The 21,670-nt window shown below is 39.8% G+C and overlaps 1 protein-coding gene and 1 long non-coding RNA gene across 2 annotated transcripts; both read left to right on the top strand.

Annotated features, from left to right (window-relative positions):
- The first annotated feature begins 8,510 nt into the window (after positions 1–8,510).
- On the top strand, positions 8,511–19,018 carry LOC146707360 (beta-1,3-galactosyltransferase 5-like). Its single transcript, XM_085458669.1, has 2 exons — positions 8,511–8,749; positions 17,596–19,018. The coding sequence occupies exons 1-2, from the start codon at positions 8,706–8,708 to the stop codon at positions 18,695–18,697; spliced, it is 1,146 nt and encodes a 381-aa protein (XP_085314795.1). The 5' UTR covers positions 8,511–8,705; the 3' UTR covers positions 18,698–19,018.
- Positions 13,253–16,128, top strand: LOC146707361 (uncharacterized). Its single transcript, XR_014920827.1, has 3 exons — positions 13,253–13,579; positions 14,586–15,243; positions 15,332–16,128. It is a non-coding gene; the product is annotated as an uncharacterized LOC146707361 (long non-coding RNA).
- Positions 19,019–21,670: the final 2,652 nt, after the last annotated feature.

Here is a 21,670-nt window from a genome sequence, read left to right as displayed (position 1 = left end):
CCTTCAAGAAGCCTGGAAACTACTTAAAGAAGTTAGAAGAAAGCTACCTCATAGAGGTAATTAAAAAAAAGGGAAATAAGTTGTAATGCTAGTGATGTTTAATGCTTTATTATAGCACGTTAGCATGCTAATATTGGTGAATTACTAACAATAACACTTACAACAGAGTAGTACCTTTTGTTTTGTTATATTTTTTTTCAATATTTGAATGTTAATGTTCATAGTATAACTGAATAAAATCTTGATATGTTACGATAAAGATACTTAGTAAAATATGAAATTTAGCCTCATCTCTGCACACTGTCAGGCAATTTGTCAAAATGTTAGACAGACAGAACTTTCTATGTAGTTATCACACAATATAAAAATCATATGAAAAAAAGTGTTAAGATGTGGATTGTATTAAAATAAATATTACAGATTGTCACAGTCTGGCGAGAGCAGACTGTATGTATTGTGAAGAGTGGACCCAAAATGCAGACACCAAGGAACTTGGATCAAAACTTGAGTATCAACAAAAAGCGAGCCGTTTAATGAGGCTGGCAGAAAAGGTACAAATAAAGGGCAAGGCAAACAGAAATAAAACTAACATTAACCTAAACTGGGAGAACTAAACAAACAACATGGAAAAACCTGGACATGAAACCTAGAAACATGGCATGGAGAACATGGCGTGAACAACAGACGACCTGACAAACACACACTGAAAACAGAGGACTTAAATACACAGGAGGTGATTAGGGGAAGTGGAGACACATGAGGAAACAGCTGGCACACATGAACATAATGACGTCACAGTGGGAGAGTAAAACTGAACATGATGAACACAGAACACCAGACCTCTTCACAATAAAACAGGAAACATAATGAGACATAGACATGACAACCCGAACTTGACAACGTAAGACACAGACATGAAACGCATGAAGAGCAGGGGAGATTTAACATGGTTGGAAACACGAGGGGAAAATAATAACTAGAAACACTTAGGCATAATAATACAAACTTGATAACAAATAAACTTAGGAAACCTGATAAGCTTAAACATACACTATGTAAGTAAGTAAGTAAGTAAAATTTTATTTATATAGCACATTTCTAGATAGAGATCACAAAGTGCTTTACAAGATATAACAGATATATATAGAGCATATATATAACTATGAACATCAAAAGAACTGAAACTCAAAACACTGGGTCATAAGACCCAGGACCGTGACAGAGCCCCCCCTTCAAGGGCGGATTCCAGACGCCCGAAACCATGAAAAACAAAAACAAAAACAACCCACCAAGGGCGGGCGGCGGGGGTCCAGGACGGAGGGCCTGGAACAAAGCCACAAAAACAAAACGTCCATCAAAAGCACAGGAGTACAGGGAACAGTTCATAACTCCTCAGGGGGCCGACCCGGAGGGCGACGGCACAGGAGTCCATAGTCCAAAGGTTCAGGGGGCCGGCCATGTGGAAGGTGGCAGTGGCGAAGCAAGCATGGCTGGCCACACTCGGGTGGCTTGGCCCGTGGCCGGCGGCGACGTGGACAAGACCTGTCGGGTGGCTTGGCTGGCGGCCGGCGGCAGTGTGGATGTGGACAAGACCTGTCGGGTGGCTTGGCTGGCGGCCGGCGGTAGTGTGGACGTGGACGTGACCCGTCGGGTGGCTTGGCTGGCGGCCGGCGGTAGTGTGGATGTGGACGTGACCCCTCGGGTGGCTTGGCTGGCGGCCGGCGGTAGTGTGGATGTGGACGTGACCCCTCGGGTGGCTTGGCTGGCGGCCGGCGGTAGTGTGGATGTGGACGTGACCTGTCGGGTGGCTTGGCTGGCGGGACGAGCAGAGGCGTGGCGTCGACCACTGGCTGGGTCGTGGCGTCGACCACTGGCTGGGTCGTGGCGGGCGAGACGAGCAGGGGCGTGGCATCGACCTCTGGCTGGGTCGTGGCAGGACCAGGCGAGGCAGGACCAGATAATGGCGCTGCAGGCGATGGCGTGGAGGGATGCTGGACTGGCTTGGCTGAACCTCCAGCTGGCGCAACAGGACCAGGCGAGGCAGAAGCAGAGGCTGAAGGCCCTGAGGCAGGACCAGACGAGGCTGAAGGCCCTGAGGCCGGACCAGGCGAGGACGAAGACTCTGACGAGGCCGGGCCAGGCGAGGACGAAGACTCTGACGAGGCCGGGCCAGACGAGGACGAAGACTCTGAGGCTGAAGACGAGGCCGGACCAGGCGAGGACGAAGACTCTGAGGCTGAAGCCGAGGCCGGAGCCGGACCAGGTGGAGCAGGAGCAGCTGATGCAGAAGCCGGACCAGGCGAGGACGAAGGCTCTGAGGCTGCGGCTGACGAAGCACAGGCTGGAGCTGCGGCTGACGAAGCACAGGCTGGAGCTGCGGCTGACGAAGCACAGGCTGGAGCTGGTCCTGGCGTAGCAGAGGCAGAACCAGGTGACAGTGAGGCAGCCACAGGTGGTGAAGCAGAAGGTGGCCAGACGGGCTCCTCAGGCCCTCCAGCTGACGAAGCATGAGGCTGAACGGGCTCCTCGGGCCCGCCAGCAGACGTGGCGTGAGGCTGGACGGGCTCCTCGGGCCCCCCAGCAGACGTGGCAGATGAACAACCATTGATACCAGGCAACTATAAAATGTATATCTTGGCCCCAATGAGACTATTAACTTTTGCAGCATCGGGTGTTCGTAATTTTGGTTCAAGTGAATTGATAAACTTTTTGAAGGCAATTGACTCACACAGTTGTGTAGATATCCCCGTCCTGTTGTCTCGGGATGCATCACGCTGCCTTGCCTGGGGTTAGCTTCTGTTTTCTGGGGATGAGGGTTGAGTGTGCTCCCTTACCTTCTCAAGGTAAGCTAGGTTAGCCTTCTTGTGTGAGCTTTTCAAGTGCACTTTAAGGTTTGTGGGATTTTTTTCCCTTTAGAAATGTCCCTCATAATTTGTCTCTTTCCACTACAATTATGCTTTATCCAAAACACAGTCATATTCAAAGTAATCCCAAATTGGACTTTGGCGCTTTCTCCCGACTTTTCCTGACATGAATCTGCGTGTGGACAGAGCAGCAACACAGACGACTTGACTAATGTACTGCCACCTGCTGGCATAATGAGACACAGCAAGAAAAAAACCTGGAAACTAAACTTCATTTTCACCCTTGACTATTGTATGACACACACACATCAACGAAAACTAAACACATTTTTGCTATAAATTCAGTTAATTTTAGTTAGTTTTGTGAACACTCATTACAGTTTTAGTTAGTTTTCCTTTTTTCGCAAAGTCTCGTTTTTATTTTTATTTCTGTTAACGAAAATGTTTTTTCACTTCTAGTTTTCGTTATTTCGTTAGTTTTCGTTAACGATAATAACCTTGGTGTAAAGTACCAAAATAACACCTATATGTGAGACGTTTTTAAATTCTAATGTTAGAGTTTCTGCAACTCGCTTTTGGGGCTCTCTCTTCCGGAAGATGATTGAATAAAAAGAAATATAAATGTTTTGACCACTATGAGTCGGTTTTCTCTGTTCTATCAAGGGGATAAAAGAATTGGGTTTTAATATTTGGTGTTTCCGCCTGGTTCCCTTTGCAACAGAGAGAACAAACGTGGCCGAAGGTTGGATCTGATATGAGGCGAACATGAGATTTAAAGATTTAAAGGTAGGCACAAACCTGTTCAAAGAAAAAGCAAATCTGTGCATATTGGATGAATTCAAAAAAATTTGGGTTAGCAAACCTGGGAAAGAGAAAACTGACTGCTTAAGTGGGAAAATTGTGAAAAGAAACATATACAGAAAATGTATTAACCTTACTAACACTTACAAATACAAGAGAGCTCATGAAGATTGGACAGCATCTTGAGCATGTGAGTCTGTTTATCATCTTGTCCAAGTCACTTAGTGTGAAAGGGAAAAAGCGATTAAAGCTTAAAGTAGTTTTTAGAATACTGAATTAGAAGTGCTCTTGTACAGATTGATCAAAACAAGTGATTACTGTAGAAATAAAATAAGATAATTCAATAATGTGGTAATGTTTAAATTAGAGATGGCACGATACCACTTTTTTATGTCCGATACGATATCATAAATTTGGATATCTGCCGATACCGATATGAATCTGACACAGTGTTTTTTAATCAATAAAACAGTTTTTTTAATATCTTACTGCATTTTGTATAAATTCATACTCAAGTTTAAATAGACAACACTAAAGCTATTCTGTTATACCTGTGTGTAAAAAATACACTGCACCCAAAATATTTCATAGTTCAGCAATACTGATCAATCTAATAAACTTAAACCTACTCCATCCTTCCTATTCTGGTATTTTAAAGAGTACTTAGCAGAAATATTAAGCAACCTAACTAATAGGGTTGCAAACTCCCAGCAAAAAATAAAATAAAATAGGGAACCACCCTCCACCTCATGATGCTTAATCGATGTAATCAACTTTAATTTGATGCAGTGTGAAAAAAAATGCACAGAAATCAATTATTTTTCAAGAATAATTAAATAGATTCAACATCTTTCTTCAACAGAACTGCAGACTGCACGGTTGGTATCTTCCCAGAGGAAAAAGTAATATAGCTTACTAGGGTATATTAGACTTAACAGCAGACAGTAATGAACTTCTATACATTTTACATCAGATTAAAACTTTGGGTGTAAGATTCAGATAATTATTTATTAAAAGCTAGACATTTTAAATGAGAATAAGAAAGAAAAGTATGTCTTTGTGCCCCTTTTCCCTGTTAATGACCTATCGGCCCCCCTGGCTAAACTTTGCTAGATCCGCCCCTGCACAGTTACCAGCTGTCAGCTATGTAGAAAAAGATCCTCGAGTAGAAAGTAATATTAAATAAATTCTAACAACAGCTTATTAAGCTTAAATGTGCTGCTGTTGTTCAGCCGCTGGTTTCCTCTTTCTGGTGCGAAGTGGGCGAAAAACAAACAAGAGAGACGGACTCGTGACAGAAAAGCCGATCAGCTGATCATTAAGCAGTTTCACGATTGAAGTAGCAGCAAGAAGAGGGAGGGGGAGAGAAGAGGCAGTCGCTCCATATATCGGTTGTTAAGCTTAACGTGGGAATGCTTTACAAACATTCAGAGATGAACTTACACACTTGCTTTACCTCTCTCTGGGATAACTTCCTCGGAGATGAAATGCTGGTTTGGTAGCGAGGCTACAAACCAGCATTTCATACAAATACACGCAGTGCTGTATGTGATGCATACTGCTCCCACGTGCTACTTGGGTTTCCTGTCTGACTGGATGAGTGAAGCTTGCACTGAAAGAGACACTGTGACTGTGTGAGAAGAAAGGCTTGGTAACATACAGGATAATTAAATAAAGTGGTCGGGTCTGTGACTAAGTGCAGTAGTCCAAATTTGGAAAAGAAATTTAATATTTAGGGATGATAGATTGTTATAACGTCTTTAGAAAAGGCTTAATGAGAATATCAATAGTGTGCAAACTGTGTGGCGTTTAACAAGATTTTCTGTGTATTTAGGTGAAATTATGTCAGTTGACTATGTCCACTGTGAGCGACCATCTTTGAACAGAGGCGGGGTTTACGACACCAACTCTCTGCCATCTATAATCCAGTTTTGAGATCCCTTCCCAGACGCCTTAACGCCCACTCACATCCTGGGCCATCTGACCTCAGGAATTCGCATGATAAGGTGGGGCTAGGTTTCACAATGAACACACCCGAAACTCTGGCTGATTGGGACCCACACCCAGTTTCACACCTTGGCTCAGGCGATTAGAGGATCATCAGGGGGTCCTTTTGTCTCTCTGTGGGGGGTTACTCCCACTAGGTTTATATCTGGGACTCTCCACCATGGACATGTCTACACTGAACAAAAGGCCATGTTGAATTTACTTGATTCAATAGTGGACATTGGTTGCACACAAATTTCTTGCTTTGGCAAAAACTTAAACAATTGAGTTAAATCAACACAGCTTTTTCATATGTAATAACCATGTGCATTTTGTGTTCATAAAACACGATTGAAACATGTTCAGATGATGTAAGTTGAGCTCTTGGAATATTTTAATCCTTCACAATTTTGTCATTTTATTTTAACACTATTCAATAACTTTTACCCCAGTACTACTTGGTCACTTAAATACTACATGTTGTCTTCATATTACATAATGTTCAACAAAGTCTAGAGTCTGGTTACCATAAAAATTGAATGGATCTACAATAGCTACCATCCTCCTAACCTTATTCTGGTGCAGGGGGGCTGGGAAATAACCCTGAAGTGATAGGTTACAAGGCAGGACAGCTCACAAGTCTATCACAAACCACCATTTGCACTTACATTCACAGGTAATTTAGAATCACCAATTAACCTAATTCTAACAACTGCTTGACTTTTAACTCTGGGACAAAAAACAGAATACCCTAAGAGAACCCAGTGCAAACTAGCCAGATTGTGGATTTGAACCCAGGACCTTCTTAATGTGAAGCAACAGCACTAACCACCACGCCACCAATCCAGACTTAACAAAAGTAGGAAAGCTATGATTTCAAGGCTTGATGCAGAATTCTTTTGTACGTTTTTGTCCTTGACAGGTTAAACCACAATAAATAGCAATAGCATACATGTGGTGTGTGTGTAGTTGTCTGCCTCTTATAACTCCAGTGGTTTTCCTGCAGTTTGAAATCTCGTGCGATCTTGTGAATTTCATGAGTTCAGCAACTAACCACTCTTACTAGATTGTATCAGGTCGTCTCAACAAGAACAAATTAAGTTATTGAATTTCGTACAGATTCTTCATGATTTAATTACATTCATAGAAACATGAAATTATTGTGTTTAAATGACAAGTTAGACATTTTTAATGCAACAACCACCCAATTTACTTAGAGGCGGCTGCTCGATTTGACTGAGATGGATGCCTTCCTGAAACCACAATCCAAAGCGTGCGAGACTGAAATCCCGTGTGGTGTCGCAGTAAGTTATTGACTTACTTCACTCGAACATGATATGAACAATTTAATCTAGCCTCTCTGCATATCATGTAGTTTCTACACTATATAATTACACTTAACTTTAAAGCATGAGGCACTTATGTTAAATACACGCAAGATGCTTACGTAAATCCAAGAGTTGGCCAATCCCTTTTTTTCAGTGTATAACGGGGCCCTTTAACATTGTGACAGTCCACTTAGAGAAAACCTGGCAGGTGATTTTGTTTTGTGCTTGGATGAGCTACTAATCGGCTCTCTTTTTCTCATTTTTGTTCTAAGAAGGCCTGCAAGATTGAATTAACAGCGCTGTAAAAAATTTACGGGAGAACAAATAGAAGGTGACCTTTTCCAGATTACAACTAGTAGTCCATGTCTGTTGCTGTAACAGTAGTTCATGTTTAGAGTAAAACATCCCAGCTCACTGATTTGATCGGGGCAATAGTGTGCCTAAAATGTTGCATAATTTTGCTGAGAGATCTTTTACTTTGTGGTAATCTTAGACGAGTAGTTTTATGGACAAAAACCACCAGGTCATTCAGTGCGTTCCCTTAGTGCTAATGTATAAGAGATGTTGGTGTAGTATAACTGAAGTAATGTTGTTAAGTCCTTAAAGTCATATTCTTTTATTGTCATGACTGTATTTTAAGGTATTTTTATTTTTGTATGATATCTGATTTATATGGAATATGGTTGAAGTAAACTAAAGTATAAAATACTTAGTCAGTCATTTGTTTAATAGTAACTTAACATTATATAATTCCCATATAAAACTATGAATTGTAATTTTAAATGGTTTAAAAGCATGTAGAATAACATATGTAGGCAAGTATATTTCTCCTTTTTTTTATTAAGAAGCAAAGACGAAAAGAAAAAAAAAGAAACAGGGCAGGGTTCGGTGGTTGAATCATCCGTCCCCAACAATGCCAAAACCAAATCTACGCCCTTGTACTGAACAAACACTAGTGTTCAAACAAATAGAACATACACAAAAGAATAGTTGTGCAATTCAAAGATGCTTTGAAGTCAATGTTTATTTAGGTATTCGCGACCCGATTTTAACCTTAAGTCTTCAACACAGCCCGAGCTGTCTTAGGCAAGCTTTCTTGAAATTTCTTTATGTAGTGTTAAAGAAATTACAAGAGAGTAGTTCTCCGGGCTTCTTGGTGGCTGGGGTTAGGGTAGGAACCACAGCACCTCAGCCGTTAAAAGGCAGTTGACAGTGCCGGTGTAGAGGGTTAGGGTGTAGAGTGCTGTGCGTAAAAGTTGTCAATACTCGGCTGACTCCTTCAATATTAAAAAGAATGCGTCTCCTCCCATGCGCACAATTTTTGTGGTTAAGACCCTTCCTACTCCCATAGACATCCATTTTAATACCATAAAAGACCACATGCAGTAAATTTTCAGATTACAGTTAACTTGAGTGGAAAGATGAGCTGGTTCTAATTAGGGGAAAATTACAAACTATAATTCCCCCCCGTGTCCCGTCTCTCTCCTCCCCCTTTTCTCCCTCCCCAGTCTCCTCCTGCGCCTCCCTCCTTCTCTCACTTATCCTATATCACACACAATGAAAGGAAAAAGACAAAAAGAAGTCGCTTCATTCATTTATCTGGAAACATTAATGGATAGAACACCTTAAGTGAGCCACTTAAATAAATAATCGCTGGATTTTGTGGCTGAAGCGAAGAAGAAAGAAAGAGAACAAGGAATCACGAAAAGAAGGATCGGGGCCGATCATGGGGGATTCCGACACTGGCTCAGGTGCAAATGGAACGAAGAGGTAAGAACTTATCAAACTGCTTCCAAACCAAAACTCAGCTTTGGTTTCCTGAAAAGCAGCAGCATGTAAAGGCTCTGAATTCATCATTCTGGGACGCATTAGTCGCTATTCTTTAGCTTTCATTCATATTTGATTCCATTTTTTGTGATGAAAAAAGTGACAAGATCAGTATTAAAAAGTTTAACTGATTAAACTTAAATGTTAGCGTTCGGGGAGAAGCTGACTTATGCGATAATATAAGCTATACACTTTCTCTACTTGAATACTGGATACCTGACAGACAAAACTCATTAATTGAAGTCACTTTCAACTTATTTAAAAGCAAGAAACAGTTTCGGTGTCAATGAATGATTAGAAAACAAAACAAAACTAACAAACAAACGAAAACTAACATTTTTAAAGATGTTATTTAACGTCTTTTGTGTGTTTTATTGTTGATGGTGTGTTAACGCTATTGTTCTTCCTGGTAAGTTAGACAAAATTGACCGTCTTGTTCTGAGCAGGAAATGATTGATGATTAATGATTGGTGACTTGCATCTAACTGATTTTTCATGGCAAGTTTGTATACACATCAGTATAACAAAACATAGTGAACACAATGGGTAGACTATTAAAATGCAATTTGTTTAATCAGTCTGGCTGACAGAACAAAATAAATAATAAAATACAAAAGGCAGTGTGCAAATAAAACATTCCCTGAACTCCAATGCTGCGCATACGGAGTCTTTACTATCCACTTGGCTTGACTTTGTCATGGTCCTGGGTCGTGCGACCCAGTGTTTTGTGTTTTAGCCTATTTTGATGTTTATTCTTTGTTTAGGGTCACTAAGGCAGTCCAGCCATTTGTACATATTACCCGTGTATTAAGTCTCCCTTGCCCTTCGTGTGTTTATGTCTGCGTGTCTTATATTGTCAAGTCCATGCTGTCGGTTATGTCATCTCCCCTGTACTACGTCTCCCCGGTTCATGTGTCTTGTCTAATCTCCATGTTTCCTGTTTTACTTTGAAAGTCTGTATTCACGGTCAGTGTATTCAGTTTCACTCCTTCTGTCCTGTCGTTAAGTTCATGTGTGTCAGCTGTGTTCCCATGTGTGGCCACTTCCCCTGATCATCCCTCATGTGTATTTAGTCTCTGTGTTTCATACAGTCTGTCTCGCGTCGTCTGTGTTACCACCTCCTGTGTTCTGTACCTCCAGCCATAGTCTTTCCTTAGTTTTGTCCAGTTTAGGTTTTCTGTTGAGTACTACACGTATGCTGCCCTCATTCTGTTTTTGTTCTTTTCATCAGCCATAATAAAAGGCTCGTTTTGTTGGAATCCACTCCTGCATCCTCGTTTGTGTTCGCACCTGGGTCCACCACACACCTTTCCGCACGGTCTACCGTGACAGACTTAAGTACAATGGAAAACTTTTGGGGAATTAGAATTACAGATATGAGCAGTATTACTTGAGAAAAGAAAACGAGTCAAACTGGTGTGGCTCTACTGCTGTGGAGTGAGGCAAACAGGTTTGGTGAAACAGAAACCAGTGTTTAATCGTATAGGATTATAGGCCACAGCAAATTCAAAAGTGTCAAATGTTTTGGTGTTAGTAGACTTCTTGCAAAAGTAGAGTTAATTTTACTCTAAGTAGAGTCACATTCTTTTAATGTAACTCTGAGGTGTAAAATGATAGTAGTTAAAATCGAGTGTTAAAAATGAGTGTTTCTATTTCAAATCTGGAGGTGTTACAATGTTAACATTAACTCTTGACCTCTTAACTCCGAACTCCTAGAGGGGCTATGACACTAATAGAGTAAATTCACAGACTCCGCCCGCAGTACCACAGATTCTGATCCAAGCTGAAGTGAAGCCGTTTCAGAACATTTTGCTCTACATATTTCTGAGTTGTTTGCTATGCTTGGTAAGTCGTTTTTTTGTGAGATTGTTTCAATTATTATTATGAGCTTTTACTTCTGTGGCTTTTTGGAGTTGAGACAAAGCTGTGTGAAAGGCATTAGCCATGTTGCTCGCTGATAGCATAATAATCTGTTTTAGCTAGCTGAAATATATTGTCTGCGGGCAAATAGTACAGCCTTGAAAAAAAGCTTGCATATGAATTTTCAGTCAGGTTTTTGGTTAACTTAAATACACCTAAAACAATATCTAGATTGTGAAATGTTGGTATAATGGTGCTACTTCAAGCCTGAAAACGATCTCCCACAAAAAAAACCGAGCAAACAGCAGTTGCAGACGTCCTGATTGGGTTGTACGTTTAAATCCCTCCAGAGTTTTGTGCACACGGTTTAGGTAAAAATGAAAAAGACTGAGCTTTTAAGTTTAGTTCACCATTAACTGTTGTCTGTGTTCTTCAGTTGTTTGAGAGAGCACCATTTCAACAAACATGTTCGGGTAGAATATTGCCTTTAAATACAAGTTACAGCTCAAAAATGATTTTTTTTTTTTTACTGTGCTTCAATTGATTACCAGATTATTTGTGCAATTAATTAGTGCACAACTAATTTTTATTGAATCTCCACACAGGATATGCTTGTGAAGGTGGAATATGGGGGAAAGCAGAAGTGATGAATGGAGGACATTCATCACTTCCTCCATTGAAGAAAAGAACAATGAGCATGCTGTTGCATTTATCTATGTCAGAGCATTTGATAAACAATATTCTAATGAAAGTGAGAACATGTACATTGCTCCATATTGTTACATGTTTCAGAAAACGTTTTGAAATTGTAGTGCACAGTTCAAAAATAAATGTTTTTCAAAAACCATTGCCTCTTTGTAATACATGTTTATTTCCAAAGGAATTTCTAGAAGTTCAGAAGAGTAAAATTCAAACTTTTAAGAATTAATTAGAAGATCTCTTATGTAGTTAAACTAGAATACTCTGAGAGTTAGTATATAAACTCTTAACACCTAGTTAGCATTAATAAGTGTTAAATTATCAACTCCAGTTGATAGATGGCATCCATTGTCACGCAGCATACATTAAATAAAAATGTTGAGGAGGCAGAAAAATACCTTTTGATTCCTTCCTCCAGATCATCATTAACACTACTATAACAATACTAGAAATAATTTCTGAAGTAATTTGGAAACTGCGTCAACCTCAGAAGTAGCGAAAAGCACAGACTTTCTTTACTTAAGTAGAAATAGAGATACCTAGGTTTAAAAATACTCCAGTCAGATTAAATGCTAATTCAGCTCTGTTGCACTAGGGATGGGTACCGGCACCGGTTCTGACATAAACGGTAGTAACCAGACCGAAAAGCAGCGCACATTTTTGGTGCTTTTTTTTTCCTGAGATGTCATACACTTTGGATTCTAGCCAATCATTTTACCTTTGCAAGCGTAGTAGGCGGGCCAAGGTACGTACGTTCTTTTAGAGCAGAGCTACAGATTAAAAATGCCCAAGGTGAAGCGGTCAAAGTCTGGCTGTACTTCACAGCAAAAGATGCAAACTGAGCAGCCTGCAACAAGTGGTATTATGTTGATACGGTGATACTGTGCAAAGGAGGTAACACCTCGAATCTGATGAAACACCTGGTGACGCATAGCATTTTTTTAAAAGCCGAGAAATGCGCCGTATTTGATAGCTTGTTGCAGGACCTCACACCGAGCATATCTACTGCGGGTGTGGTGCCTGTTATCGGACCCGGAGTTAGCAACATGAACCCAAAGAGGAGAGTCCTGGCCCCTAGCCCTGCCAGTGTAGCAGAAATGATGAGGATGATGATGGCAGCAGCAGCCGTTCTTCTCTGGGTCAGTAGCTTAATGTTGTTCGTGTGTAATTTACATTGATTAGGCTAACCACGTTATTACATTAATGTATGTAAGGTGAACTAGCAAACACTGTCGTAGTTACATGTGGCTGTCTTCTTGTTTGATGGCAGATACTCCCTTCACCCTGGCCAAAAAGGCTAAAATGACCAAAGAAAATGTGGGAAACCGCTAAACATGAGAGGTTTTTGGATAAAGTTTGTGTTTTTTCCATTGTTTAAGCACTGCTTCCAGCCAAGAGTGATACCATAAATCCCCTATAGCTGCAGAAAAGGCCAACATTGTTATCTTTTTACAAAAAACAGCTAAACATGAGAGGTTTTGGACAAAGTTTGTGTTCTTGATTCTTTAAGCACCGGTTCGAGCACCGTTTAAGCACTGGCACCATTTCAAAAGTACAGGATTGGGACTGGTATCGGATAAAACCTAAACGATACCCATCCCTATGCTGCACTGTGCACCAATCCAACACAGTGCTTTACTGTGAATCCACCACACCAATTCAAATTAAGCTATATATTTATATACATAATATAACTACCCACTAACATGCAACATTTGAATAACAGCTAACAGGAGTTAGCACAGCTTAGCTTTATATATAAAACGTGATAATATACGTAATTTATCAATGTGATTGATAATGATGACATCATATGTACACTCTAAAAAATATTCGTTGTGTTTGTCGGTAGAACTTAACAAAAAAGCATTTTTCTGCTAAAAAAAAGTAAGTTGCCTACATGTACACGTTTCAGTGAGTTGAATAATCAATGTTAGAAGTCAGTGCAACACAAAAATTAAAAAACAGCTCCTTAACTTAAATGTTTGAGTATATTGAATAAAATACTTTTGTCATCAATCAACAACAGAAAATATTAAGTTTGTGTAACATGTAAAAATGAGTTTCAACATCCTTCCTGTTTGAATTGAGACCATTCAGACAGACGAGGGCAACCCCGTAGCATATGTTCGTATCGTGCGCAACAGTTTCTGGATTCTTGTGGCTTCGTGGGAGAAGAGGTGTGTTTGCCCTCGACTGTGTTCGGTGAGTTAAGTAAGTACTGAATTCTAAATAGATGAATTACAAGTTATATTTGTACACTCTAAAATGTCATATTAAAAAAAACTGAAATTTGATGGTTTTAATCGTAATTTAGCAGAGTAGAGTTGTTGTTGTTTTTTTTAAGTTTAGCTAGCCGTTTCTTTTAGCTAGCAAACGTTCCTCACAAATAAAAGAGTACAGATACAATTAAAACATGTCACTTGTCAGGGTACATTTGGTTAGCTGATAGACTATGCCGACAGCAGAGCATGTTCAATTTGAACCCGTATATGTTCAAATTAACCGGTCAGTAGCTGCCTGCATTTTTATCATGGTGTCAGAGTAAATTCGTGTTTCCACAAGATGGTCTCGGGTGAGGTAACTAATTACTGACAGAGTCAAATGTGGTGAATTTATCCCTGACTAAAAGTATTTCTATCAATTGTGTTGATGTTCTAAGCTCGACTGGGAATTCTGCCTGAGATTAAAGTTGGTTGACCTAGCAAAAAAAAAAACCAAAAAACAATATTGTGTGTGTGTGTGTGTGTGCGCGCGTGCATACGACTTGCATTTGCTTTCTGTAATTGTAAGCATAATGTAAAGTGTGGGATTGTGGCATGTCCACAGTGGTATTTAAATAGTTTAAAAGAAATTTCTCTTGCACATTTGGATTTGACACCTTATTACAAGTTTAAACTGCAGTCTGTAGATGTCAATTTTAAAATTCAATTTTGTTCAGTCTTTATGATTAATCTTTTTCAGTGTTGCATTGTAGTGTTTTAGAGAAGGTTTTATACTTAAAATAGCTTGTTAACTCAAAAGCTTCAATAATTCTTTGCATTACAAAAGGTCGCAGTAAATTTCAAAATGCATTGGACTTGCAAAATTTGCAAGTTTGAAACATCAAGAAGGAATGAGCTCTTAAAGCATTACAGGCTTAAACATAGCCATGGTGGACTGTTTATACCTTGCCTGTACTGGGATTGTTACTGCTCATTTGAACATGTGCTTCTCATAGGAACCGAAAACACACTCCTCACTCATTGGATGACTTCAAGCCTGAGCTGATACAGCGGTGTGTCAGTCGTTTGAATGCAGGAGATGATCCTCTTGAGGAACATAATGAAAATCCATTGTGTGAAGATGTAGCAAATGAAGAGGATGAAGAAATTGGGGAATTGCCTAATTTAATTGAGAAACATTTAGCCCACCTACTACTAAAACTGGAAAGTATATATAATGTACCTCGCAGGTGTATTGATGAATTAGTTGTTACAGTTACAGTTATAGTTCATGTCATTCTCTGATTCAGGTCCTATTCATCAAAAGCACAATTGTGCTGTTGATGAAATTTAGGTTACATTTACTTTTAGTCACTTTATCCTATTGCTAGCAAAGTGGGCATTTAAAGCAGGCCAGTGTGTAACAGTTTAAATTGAAGTTACAAAGATTAAATCTTTATTTCTTTTAAAAACATATTTAAAATCAATATTTGGCACAATGCAAGTCACATAAATGTAATAGTTTTGACTTTTCACCTAATAAACTGTAAGTTTAAGTTTTGTTTTGCTTTTTTTATTCTCCAGAGTTCGGTGGAAATGAAGAGAGAGGTCGCAATCCGTTGCCTGAAGGTGTACCTGAAAGAGAAGGAAGAGGATCTCTTCAGAGAACAGCTGGTAGGTGAATCTCGCATTCTTTTGTGTTTTATTTTTAAATGGCACATAAAATGCTGACATGTTTCCATTTAAACTACCTACTTGCCAGGATGGTGAACAACAGTTCCCAGAAGAAGTGGTAAAGATTGTAGACACCAGACGAGCAGCAGTGTCTCTCCCAGCTGTCGCTAAAATTGTGATTGAAGGAACAGCAGTACTGGAAGACCTTGATGTGCCCAGAGTGTGTGCCTTAATGATGGGGCTTATATACACTCTCAATCTGAGCTACCCAAAACAAGTAAAGAACACTCTAGAGGTATTTCTGGAACTTGATGGGCTTAAACCAGTCCACGGGTAATGTCTGTTAAGTGCAAACTTCTGTCATGAAACGAATGTGAATTGGACTGTAGTATTCCGATGTGCCTGTTACGTTTTTGTATGCAGTCCTAGATGAGTGTAGTTTTGAGAAAAGTTTGTAATACATATAATCTTAGCTTTGGATTGTTCTGTTGTTGAACATTAAAATCTTTTGTCATTTCCTTGATTCTGCGACAAGTTGAACAAGTTGATACCAATTTAAGTTAATGTTAATGTACATGAAGTACTTTTTTTTTTTAGTCATTTATAATTAAAGGGCTGCTGTAATGTCTCATTTATGTTGTATTGAAACAGAAGTGTATTACTTTGAAAATGTTTTGTAATAAAATAATCAATTGGAATAAGTGAAATGGCTTTGTGTGATTTTTAGAAAAGCTACTATAGAAACCTAAACTAATTGGCATGGATAATTGTGAGTAGGATACATGTAAAAAAGTTCGTTGGTGTAACTCAACTAATGTAATTTCTCAACTTAATTTTACCAGAAATTTTAAATTAATATTAGGTTGCATAAACTTAATTATGCTTGTGGAGGTCAAGGTAAATCATGTTGGTTTGTTAAACAAGTTGAGTTAGCCAAACCTAAAAATTACTTGCTGAATTTACTTAATAATATGCAAAATTTGTAACTTAAAAAGCTGAGTGGAAATTGTTACCTTACTTTTTTAAGTTGAGGCAACAAAATATTTTTTAGAGTGTAAGCTTTAAATTTGCAGTTAATTTGCCCTTACCTTTAAATATAACCTCTCATCTTCCTCTCCTGTTCTTTCTGTTTTCCTACATCTTTCTCCATCTCTGAGTGAAGTTAGTGCTCTCTCTTTTCTTTCCCTGGAAATACAGCAGCTGAACCTTTACCTGGCAACACACTGTGTGACAAAATGCAGACAAACAGTTTGTGTGATTGTTGATGTTTGTTTAGCTGATAGAAACATTACATTTGAAATGACCTAACACTTAAAAAATGCCACTCCTTTCATGCTTCCCCCCTTCTGTAGCACTAGATTCTGATGTATCACAAACACAACATACTTAGACCTACACTCCTTTCCCCCACTTAAATTCCCGAAGTAACAAATCTGTTAGAAAATATAAGAAGTGGAAAGCATAAATATTTATGTAAAAATGTAGAGAGTAAAGAAAAAAGTTGTCAGAAATTAAAATACTCAAATAAAGTACAGAATCCTAAAATTTCTACTAAAGTAGAATAACGTAGGTATTTGTACTTTGTAACTTTCCACCTATGGTCACCATTAGATGTCACAAAGTGTGGAGTGCAGAGATGAGAACTCAAATGCAAATTTCACAACACACATTTGATAAACAAAATATGAAGCCCTACAGGTAATAACAAGTTCAATAGCTCAGAGAGAAAACCTCAGAAAAAGTTTCACACAAGGCATTGGTGACAGAAAATAATCTAAACAGGCATCCGTGACTCAGTTTCAGTGCTATCATTACAAAAAAAAAAATGTGGAAAATCTTTATAGACCCTTTGATAAAACCTGCGCAAAGGTCAAAGTGACTTCTGATGAAACAAAGAAATGGCCTGTTTTTCAAGTGTTATCATGACTGTATTATCTGCCTCCAGGAATTTGTTGCCATTTGTGAGTCCTTATATTGATGCTATAAATATTGTTCCCTATACTGAGGTAATGATTGTTAATCTTTCACTGATAAATTCAAAAAAGTAGCTGGAAACATTCAACAGAAATTGGCAGTACTAAAGAGGCTGAACACAATAGCTGTGGGCTGTGTTCACCTGGATTGTACTTACATCATTAAGGAGGTGCATATCAAGTTGTTCCATAGGTTATAGCGCAGGATTTCAGAGGAGTGTTGATATGAGGCAGATTTCCCACTGAAGCATAAATCTTCAGTATCAGTGAGCTTAGAGATTTTCAGCTCTAACTCAAATGTTGTGAAGCTGTGCACTTTGTTAACAATGGCAAAGAAAGGTGATATAACTCACCACTTTTATCTTTCTTGTCTTTTTAGGGAACTTGTCCAGAGCATCTTTCCACAGAAGAAGATCTTATTTCTTTCCTCGTTTCAGCTCCTGCTTCTATTTTGTGTTTTGGCCTTAGGCTTGTGTTACACCCTGTCCAGCCGCCCGCTGTCACTATGGCAGAGCTTCCCACTGCAGGAACAATACCAGTGGTTTTTAAACCAGAACAGTAGGGTTAATGCACCTGCTTACCGCATTCATCCCAAAAACAAAGTTATATTAAACAAAACCACTGAACCTTCGACTGTGCGATCTACCTCCCTCCAGTACCACCAAGCCTATCCACGCAACTACCATTTTCTTATGGATAACACAGAGGTTTGCAAGAACAAGATCCCATTCCTGGTTCTCATGGTTCCAGTGGAACCAAAAAATGTGGCAGCTCGGGACGCGATCCGCCAGACATGGGGCAAAGAAAACATAGTTCAGGGTGAGGTGGTACTCACTTTATTTATGTTGGGTGTCTCTAGAGAAGATGATGTTGAGAAGCTCAAACAGGAAAATTTGCAGCACCATGATCTGATCCAGAGTGACTTCACAGACAGTTATCTAAACCTAACAATCAAAACCATGGTGATCATGGACTGGCTAAGTACACACTGCCCTGCAGCAGCCTATGCCATGAAGATTGACTCTGACATGTTTCTGAATGTTGACAATCTAGTAATCATGCTAAAACAGCCGGGCATCCCCAAGACAAACTACCTGACAGGGATGCTTATGTGGAACAGACCAGTCATTCGTTCCAAGAACTCCAAGTGGTATGTGCCTGAGGAATTGTATCCAGAGCCTGAATACCCGACCTACACACTGGGTATGGGATATGTCTTTTCTAATGATCTTCCAGAGAAATATGTGGAAATGTCAAAGTCAGTCAAACCCTTTAACATTGAGGATGCTTATATTGGGATGTGCATGAAAAAGCTTGGACTTGCCCTCACAGCACCACCAACACCCTCCCAGTTCAAGGCCTATAACTATGCATATAATCGCTGTGAATTTTCCAAGGTCATTACATACATTCTTGGTTCTTCTAAACAGCTGCTGGATTATTGGACAGACCTGAAAAAGCCTGGGCCACCTTGTCCTTAACACCTTAGCTTTATGCTAGAGTTTGAATGTATTTATAGATTGTTATAAACTACCGAAGTTATTTATTTTTTTAAATGTGATTTAGAGTTACTTGTTTGGAAAGGTGAAGGTGAACAATTGCTTCAAGGTTTTATAGGTTTACCAGGTCTCATTGGGGTGCACTTTTACATGTGTGATTATTATGTGAGAATGCTGAAGTTACTTAAATGCGTTTACAAATAATACAGTTGGGTTAAAGATTAAATTGACTGCTAATGAAAGGTGTAAATATTTTAAAAGATTATAAGGTTTATTTTACATATTAAAGTACATTTAATTAAATGGACTGTTCTTATTCATTTGAATGTAATGAATATGTTTTTCCAAAACCTCAACCTTTCAGTGTTCTCTTGAATGTTGTGAGAAACGTCATTCACATACTAGAGTCTATGATAATACCACAGTAGAGCACTGTCCTGTTTTGTTTTCTATCACTGGCAAATCTGGGATCCTTAAAAGCCCTTAGAGGACAGTTTCTGACATACAGAAAGATACTAGTTACAGAATCCATATTTCTCTATAGTGCCTCAGATTGTTTTAATCTGCAAAGCAATTTCAATTCTTTTAGACTATTTCTTTATTTCAATTGTATTCATCTCTCATTGCATACATCTGTTATGTTCCCATTGTGTCCTTATCTCTCCCACCAGAAATAAGACACACAGACAGCAAAGACTCAAAACAGCCAAGGTTCACTGCACATCTTAACCTCCTAAGACCCAAACTCTTCCATGGCATGCATTTTTAATTTCTCTTTGGTATTTGGGCATATTGGGATCCGATGAATGTAAAAACAAAGAATTACCAGATTTTTTTTTAAACTGAATTTTTGTTTCTGAGAAAAATTTTGATGAAACAGAGGCAGTATAATGTCCTCATAAGTTGATATCAGGCCCTTGTAGAGCAAAATTTAGTGATTTGGTCTAGACAACCAAAAATGTAATGGCCACATTATAGCTGGACTGGCCATCGGGCATACCGGTGGGCCGATGGCGATTTTTCGTTTTTAAAAATTTTTTTTTATGGTATAAACAATGAAAGGTGGTGGATTGGCCAGATGCTGGCCGATATGTAAAAGTAACTCAGTAACCAAATTTTTGGTGGCTGTGGCGGAGCTGCCACAGAGGCCAGCAGGTGGATGAGGGAGAGTGGAGGCAGGAGGAGGAGAGACCCGAGGCAGCTGCCGGTCCGAGTATCAGGTGAACTGAACTTCAGGTAAGAAGTTATGACCTGCAGTCTATCTGGGTCAGATATAAACCAAGTTTAGGTGGAGTTTATTTTCGTTGTGCTGACTTTTTACAGTTACAATAAGTTGTACTGCGTACTATGGGAGCTATGATGTTGCTGACAGTGAACTTTATTTTATTCATAAAGTTAGTTAGTAGAGTTGCCAACTGTTCTGTAAAAAACAGAATCGCCCCGCATTCAGAGAAATTATTACGCACTTCGTACGGAGCTGAAAAAGAACACAGTTTGTCCTGGACGTCAGCTAGAATGGAAGAAGACACAAAGCTGGAGTTATTCTGCGTCTTTACGCTGTCAGCTGCCTCTTCTTCTCAAATTCTCTCACCCTCGCTCTCCTGTTACTACTTCAATCATGAAACTGATCAATGATCAGCTGGTCTTGATGCGTGCTTAATCATCCAGGTAAGTAAATCCCAAAAGGTTGATTCTGTTCATCTGGACATTTTCAGTTGGAGAAACGTTTCGTCACTCATCCAAGTGACTTCTTCAGTCTCAGCTGACTGCAGGTTTCCCCAACCTTATAAACACATGTGAGTGAAGTTGCCCCCCTACCTTCTTCAAATCGAACAAAATTGATGTCAAACATTTGTCCTGCAAATTATTTTGTTTGTGCAGGTTATGTTTCCCTAATTTTATAAACAGTACATGTACAGTGAGAGAGAGATGTTACATCTGTCTTCACTTGCATCCCAGTCATAGAAGCGTTGGAGGTAGTTCATAAGAGATTACAGGATCACCCCAACCTCAGCAACAGGACCACTCTCAGCACTGATCAGTTGTGTTTGCTTTTGGAACTGTGTCTTAATTCCACCTATTTTGCATAAGGGTCAGTACAGGCAGAAACCTAGGTGTGCCATGGGTTCCCACAGGCCCCTGCTCAAAGTCACCAAACCAGTTCGTAAGCAGGTACAGGTGTGGCCAGAAGGGTACTCAGAGGCACTGCAAGACTGCTTTTCCACCACAGGTTGCTACACACGACAACACCGCAGACTTTCAGGAATATACAGAAACTGTTACTGCCTACATCCCAAAATGCATCGATGATGTCACAGAAACCAGGTGTCACCGGTTGCTTAGAGGAACCACTTGCAGGACTCATGAGTAGCGTTTAAACAGAGATTGTTTATTACAGATCTTCACCAAGTGTATGTACAGACAGTGCGGGGTTAGTGCTATATACAAGACGTGAGGGGCAGGGGTCCAGGGGTCCAGGGAAAACGGGGAAATCACACACGCGCTCAGTTCAACCTCTCTCTTCTCCGCTAGCGACCAGTCACTCCTTCCACACTCCACACGGGGAAACACGGGGAATCTAGGAACAAAGAAACACTCGTTAAGTCTCTGAGACGGAGGCACAGGAAACTTGAGCTAGACGTGTACTGACTAGAGCCTTCACAGCAATCCAGCGTTGAACAGCTGATCTCCTCCTTCTAATATACCAGTTGGTCTGATGAGGCCCAGGTGTTCCCAATCCAGGAAGGTGTGGACCGAGGGTGTGAAGCCGCCATGAGTTCTGCCCCTGCAAAACAGGGCAGAGAAGGAGAGAGGGGGAGAGAGAGGAAAAAAGAGAAGAGAAGGAGGGCTAGGAGTGGAGAGATTCTGATCAGCACCTTGCCGATCCTGCAGGTCGTGACACCAGGACTATCACTGTCCGGGCCAATCAGAAACCATGGCTCACAGGTCAGGTTT

This window comes from Copadichromis virginalis, linkage group LG6 (assembly GCF_057382275.1).
Source record: "Copadichromis virginalis isolate Kocher_CV1m ecotype Utaka linkage group LG6, C_Virginalis_male_GT1.1, whole genome shotgun sequence".
Taxonomy (NCBI): domain Eukaryota; kingdom Metazoa; phylum Chordata; class Actinopteri; order Cichliformes; family Cichlidae; genus Copadichromis; species Copadichromis virginalis.
Note: the sequence above shows the minus strand (reverse complement) of the source record. Positions and strands in the feature narration are given on the sequence as shown.

What these genes read in the sequence shown, in the direction of transcription:
- LOC146707360 (XM_085458669.1), top strand. Translation starts at nt 8,706, where the DNA reads ATGGGGGATTCCGACACTGGCTCAGGTGCAAATGGAACGAAGAG. An exon ending in GGTGCAAATGGAACGAAGAG is followed by an intron (nt 8,750 to 17,595) that starts GTAAGAACTTAT and finishes TTGTCTTTTTAG; the next exon opens with GGAACTTGTCCAGAGCATCT.